The 6,260-nt window shown below is 25.9% G+C and overlaps 2 protein-coding genes across 5 annotated transcripts in view; both read right to left on the minus strand.

The window, feature by feature from the left end:
* The window catches only part of LOC105847190 (coiled-coil domain-containing protein 152), a 29,411-nt gene extending 26,150 nt beyond the window's left edge, over nt 1-3,261 (minus strand). For 2 of the 3 annotated variants that reach the window (XR_010639568.1, XM_065801102.1), the window contains exon 1: nt 3,128-3,261. Coding sequence is in view for 2 of the 3 variants with exons in the window: in XM_065801102.1 (XP_065657174.1) it covers nt 3,128-3,178 (51 nt within the window). In the remaining variant the exon portion in view is untranslated. The remainder of the gene's footprint in view (nt 1-3,127) is intronic. The other variant, XM_065801103.1, reaches the window with a different exon arrangement.
* A 744-nt stretch (nt 3,262-4,005) lies between these two features.
* LOC100207014 (centrosomal protein of 78 kDa) overlaps nt 4,006-6,260 on the minus strand; it is a 45,556-nt gene continuing 43,301 nt past the window's right edge. For both annotated transcript variants that reach the window (XM_065801107.1, XM_065801106.1), the window contains one exon: nt 4,006-4,330. In XM_065801107.1, coding sequence (XP_065657179.1) covers nt 4,282-4,330 — 49 coding nt within the window. In that variant the 3' untranslated portion in view covers nt 4,006-4,281. The remainder of the gene's footprint in view (nt 4,331-6,260) is intronic.

Below are 6,260 nucleotides of genomic sequence, written 5' to 3' on the forward strand. Positions count from 1 at the left end.
CAAAGTGCTTTCTAGAACTTTGAAAAATTGGAACCACTTATTTAGCTTTTTTTAATAGTTTAGCAAAAATTGAAGAGAGTTGGAGAACACTTTTTTAAGACTATAATAGAAATCTATTCTGGACCACAAACTGCAAAAGTGTTTAATTGAGAATTAACTTTAGCATTGAAAGCCAAAGTGATTTTGATTTTTAACAATCGGTTAGTCTGTTTAACTGTCAGGAAGAGTATGGCCATTATATTCAAGAGTCAAATAAGAGTAAGATTTCTTTGCAAATAACTCTGCTTTACTCTGGGAAGAATTAGAGATTATATGTTAGACTTACTTTAGTTAATGACACTGTTGAAGACTAACCAAAAGTCTCTAGAACCTAACATCTGAGATAAGATACAAGATTTAGTATACTAAGAATAACAGAACTTCACATCAGACATGATTTTTTTACATTGGCTTCTTGCAATAATAAAAGAACATTTGTTTTTAAGAGATATGTTCTTATAAAAAAGATAAAAAAAAAAGAATGTTTAATAAAGCAACTGCTCAAGATGGTGAAAAATGTGGAGTAGAACGAGGCTTGACTTGAAATTGAAGAGATGTAATAAAAGCTTCCAAACTTTTATTCCAGAAGGAATAATAGCTCCAAGATGCACTTTATGCATACATATTATGGATATAAACATATATGTTTGCTATTTATTTAGATGCTGGCATATAATATCCTTTCATTGTTACATAAACTTTAGTATTTGTATAGTGTAGTATTTGCCAAAAGAGAAGATGATCAGATGGATGTGGTGTGACTCTAGCAAGACAAGTAAAGGAGGCATAATCTTAAACAGATTAGAAAAAGTGTTGTATTAAACAACACTTGTTAGAAAAGATTAAAGTAAATTAGGTATCAGCATGTAGAGAGGTAGCAGCTTCAGTAGAAAATGGTAGTAGTAGAAGTAAGAAAACTTGAATAGAGTGCCTTACATATTGTATGAATGAGCTTTAGCTAAAAAAAAAAATGCTCTAGATTGTGTTATATTGCATGAAACAGCATGAAAGAGGAATGTTAAAGCCTGATGATGATGATGATGATGATGATGATGATGATGATGATAATGATCATCATAATTTATTATAGATACCTATTATCTATCATGAGATATTACCATGATGATGATAATGATAATAATGATCATCATCATCTTTATAATGATGATGATCATCATCTTTATGCTGATGATCATCATCATCTTCATGATGATAACAATGATGATGATCATGTTGATCATAATGTTTATATATGCATATATATACAAAATATAACATGAGTTTTGAACTAAAAATATATACTTTAGGATGTATAAGTGCTTATGCAGCCCTGGACAAAAAGCCGGTCCCAGCCCTGGCCCCAGATAAATATCAACCCCGGTCACTATTAACATACCCTATTTTTCAACACTAGTTTTCCAACCTCTTTTTAAATATTCAAAACTAATATTATTAAGAGCACCTTGATTACATATCATGTAAACCAATTGCCTATAAACTGTACAAATAAAGAGTTTGCTTTAGGGTTTTTTCTACACACTCCACATGGCAACTTCTCAGTGTTTGTTTTGTGCTCATTTTCGGCTTTACATTGTTTATTCATATTATTCTAGCCTATTTGTGTTCATTCTTTTTCAACACTGAAATTTAACAGTATCTGAATAACTCAATGAAAAATATTCAAAGGTCAACAATATTAGGCATGCAGAACTATGCATGGCATTTGAGCAAACAGCTAGTTATAATGACAGTATAATGAGTGATGCTTAAAATACGAGTCAGAGAAATGGAAGATAAAAAACTCAATCAATTTCCTCTTCAAAGAAAAAACATGAAACACTATCTCAGTGTTTTATTTTTTTTTTTTTTTCTGTCTCTGCAATCAAGCATAAATTGCTAGCATAGAATAGGTTCCACAGAATAGGTAAATAATGAACTTGGTCAACTAACCAACACTCAATAATGAACAACCAATAATGAACTTTCTCAACCAACAACACTCTTGGTAAACCAATAATGAACTCTTTAGTGAAAGACTGTAAAACTATAACAAAAAGCAAAGAACTGAGCACAGAACCCATGAACCAAATTTTATTATAAAACTATCACTATGTTTTATTTTGATTGTTTTTGTGACATTTACAACATAGCCATGATAACTTATCAACCATTCTTCAACGATCAAATACCTCAAAGCCCACCCCATTACCTCTTTTGGTACTCTGTTAAAAGTTTCATATCTTAAAACCATACGCAGGATCAAAAATTTGTAAATTTACCACTCCTATACATCTGTTTGATGAAGGAAAATAAATAAAAACTGAACATATTCAGAATAAAAATACTTACAAAAAAACAATTTACAAAATTAAATGCTGGAGAAAACTAATTTAACCATATTTAACTAGTTAAAAATATAGTCATTTGTTTTGATAAATAATTTAAAAAACTTTTTTTTCTAATTTTTTTAATTTTAACTTTTATCTTAAATATTTTTCCATGATTTTAGTTCCTGTTCTAATACAGGAACTTCAAATTTCAGTTTTTTTTATGGTTGCAATTTAAAGTACCCACATTAACTACTTATAAAAATATTAATCAAAAATCATTTGAATTTTATTTTTTCTGATTTTATTTTTTACATAAAACCAATAAAATTTTACATTTTATTAATTTTAAAATGTAACTATTATTTTTAAACCTGAGATTTGAGTCTTCAATTATTTTGTAAATAAAAGGTTTTTTCAAAAACCCTTTTTCAATCATGCAGTATTTCTTACTATTTTTTCTTTGTATTGCCCTGATAACCTGATTAGAAATCTTTTTATTCTGTAAGATACCTTGATAGCCTGATTTAAAAATGATGGCATTATGTAAGATACCCTGATAGCCTGATTAGAAATGTTGTTGTTGTTATGTAATATACCCTGATAGCCTGATTAGAAATAATGTCATTATGTAAGATACCATGATAGCCGGATTAGAAACAATGTGTAAGCAACTAAATAAATACATACTATGACAATGAATAAAATGATTAAAAATGATATTCCAAAAAGTAAATTAAAATCTACATAAAATAAGCTACCATATTTAAGTTAAGTACTTCTTCAATCAATTTATCAATTTCAACAACCATGTCTTGATATTGCAAAAACCATTAAAAAATATTCCTCAAATTTAAAAAATATATTAAAAAATTTATATTATATACACTTATATACAATAAAGTATAAATACTAAAACTAATTAACATAGGTTGTTAAAAAACTCAAAAGAAAATAAAATAAAAAAAACTAAATTTATTTTGTTTAAAAGATTCTTAATGAATAATAATGATTTTCTAAAATTATGAACAAATCATTTTACAAAATGCTATATAAAAAATAGCGGCAGGCTATAAGATAGTTGATGTAGCAACAGGCTATAAGATAGTTGATGTAGCAACACTCTGCACATATTTTACAGTTAAAAAATAAAAATAAAAACATTCAGAATGTTTTTATTAGTCTTTATTATTTATATTAGCATTTTTAAATGCTCCAAAAAATCATTTATGTCCAATATATAAAATTAAATTTAAAATTTGATAGATATTTTTCTAAACCAATTTTTGACATATGCTAGAAATAGAGTTCTAGCACCTTTTTTTTACAAATAAAAAAGCACTATATATTATATTAGGCTTAATAAAACTACATATATATATATATATATATATATATATATATATATATATATATATATATATATATATATATATATATATATATATATATATATACTTTGATATAAATGACAAAAAACTAACAAAGTTTTCAAAGCAAATAATGAAATTATCTAAAAAAACACACAATATTGAATTTTAGCTATCTCATAAAGTTTGCTTAGACTACTTGATAAACGGTGTATAGATACATATACACACCATTTATCAAACTAAAAAAAAAAAGAAAAATCATGTAATTTTTACAAAAAATTATATTCACAACCAAATAAAATTTAAATTCAAAAAAAAAATTATTTTACAAACTTGATTCTAAAAGTAGAAGTTTACTAAAAGAATAAAGAAGAAATACCAAAGGATAAAATATAGTTAAAAAGATTTACAAAATTTTTTAATATTATTTTACATTTTTAAAGCATATATAATTATTTAAAAATTCTGAAATTATTCACACAGAAAATATATAAACAAAACAAAAATTGTCCTCATATTTTGATAAAAAATAAAAAAGAATGTTATTTTATAACTTCAGGTTTCTGTAGCTGTGAATACAAATCTCCTAGCCTAAATAAACAAATAATAAAGTTTAATGTCAAAAATTGAAAGTAGTTAAGCTCATTAAAAATTCACAAGCACAGGAATATAAAAACACATGTTCAAATGTTTAAAAATAAATAAAACTATAAAAATACACACAGATATAAATAAATTTTGAGTTAACTAAAAATAAAAGAAGACTATTTGGTTGGGCAATAAATCATAATTGACTAAACAATAGGGTGTCCCATAACAAACAAGAAAAAAAATCATTAAAATTTTGATGCAGTCCCTAAAAGCTTTTTTTATGGTTCTCTTATAATACGATCATAAGATTTCTAAAATTAGCACAAATAGCAATTGACATCTTCTAACCCAAACAATTATTATTTGTCTGTCAATATTAGAAAGGTCGGTATTAGTATAATTGAGATTCAAGAAATTACTTTTTATACACAAGAAATAAAGTAAAATGGGGTCAAATGAAATACTTAAGGATTTTAATTATTTATTATTTACGGAAAAAAGATTTTTAATTTTAAAAGTTGCAGAGAATATTGAGCTGTATTTAAATAAATAAAAACCAAATAATTTTTTTTTTAGTTTTTTATGAAACTTAATTTGATTAAAAAAAAATTTATTCCATTCTACACTGACATTCAGGGAGAATGAAATACGCAAATAAGTGTGATTAAAACAACACTTTATTAAAAAAACAAAAAGCAATCAATAATAACAATTAAAAAATCAATCAAATAAAATAAACTTTTTTTATTCTTGTGATAATGTTGAGTCATTTAGAGGTACTAGAGGTTGAGTTGCCCCCTCAGCCCCTTTCACATATAACTTTGGTATGCATGTTTGGCAATTTTAACACTGGTACCATTCCATATTTTGACTTCTGGAAGCTTTGCCTAAAACTTTTTGGCATTTTTTACACTTAAATTGGTTTGCAGCTAATATTTTTGTTGGAGTTGTTGTTTGGTTTATTTGCTGTTCCCAAATTAGAGCTAAGCTTATGTTGTTTTTTAGCTTGCTTTGCTGCTTTTTTGCTCTCAGCATCTTTCAACCTTTCAAGTATTTCAGGTTTGTAAAGACACTACCCTTCAAATTTTGACACATCAACATTTTTTCTTTTTTTTTGAGTTGGATACGAAACGTGTTGGATACAAATTATTTGTTGCAAAGCTGCTGCAAGTGATTCGGCTGATTACAGTTGTTTTTCAACCTCTTTTTAAATTTCCTTATGAATAGCCAGAGTTACTACAACATTGAAGATTGTTTGCAGACAGGGTGACTTTTGAGATGACTTTGGAGCTGATGCTGTGTGACATATGATAGCTTGGTCACTTGAGACTTAATTAATTAACAAAAACCACATTTAACAAGAGAGTAACTAGTGTATTTCATTCATTCATAAGAACCATTTAATAAAAGCAGTCAGTAATAGTCATTCATTTAAACTTCGAAAAATTTCATTGAAAAGTTTTTTCAATCCAAAAAATTCATAGTTGGAGATTTATTGGTCACTTGAGATTTAATGAAAAAAAAGTCACAATTAAGAAGTGATCTATTATTTCACTTATTATTAGCATATTTCATTCAACCCCACAATTCTCCTTCTCCATTTTTTACTCACTTAACTTTTTTTCCTAAATAGCAAATTTAATTTTGAAAAAAGAATCTTGATCAGCGTAAAAAGTTATACCAGAAACCTTTTTAAGTTCAATAATATCAAATTTAACTTCCGAGAGTTTTGAGTTCATTTTTCAAAACAATAAAAAAAATCTTATTACGCATACAAAAACTTAAAAATTTATAACAATTTTTTTTTCATCAAAAATTTTCATCAAAAATTTGTTATCATCTTAGAAAAGTATTCTCTACAATGTGATTTAAAAATATTTTCAAAAAATATTATCCAATAAATAAGACCAAAAGAATAAATATTGTTACA

This window comes from Hydra vulgaris, chromosome 07, assembly GCF_038396675.1.
Source record: "Hydra vulgaris chromosome 07, alternate assembly HydraT2T_AEP".
In the NCBI taxonomy this organism is placed as follows: Eukaryota; Metazoa; Cnidaria; class Hydrozoa; order Anthoathecata; family Hydridae; genus Hydra; species Hydra vulgaris.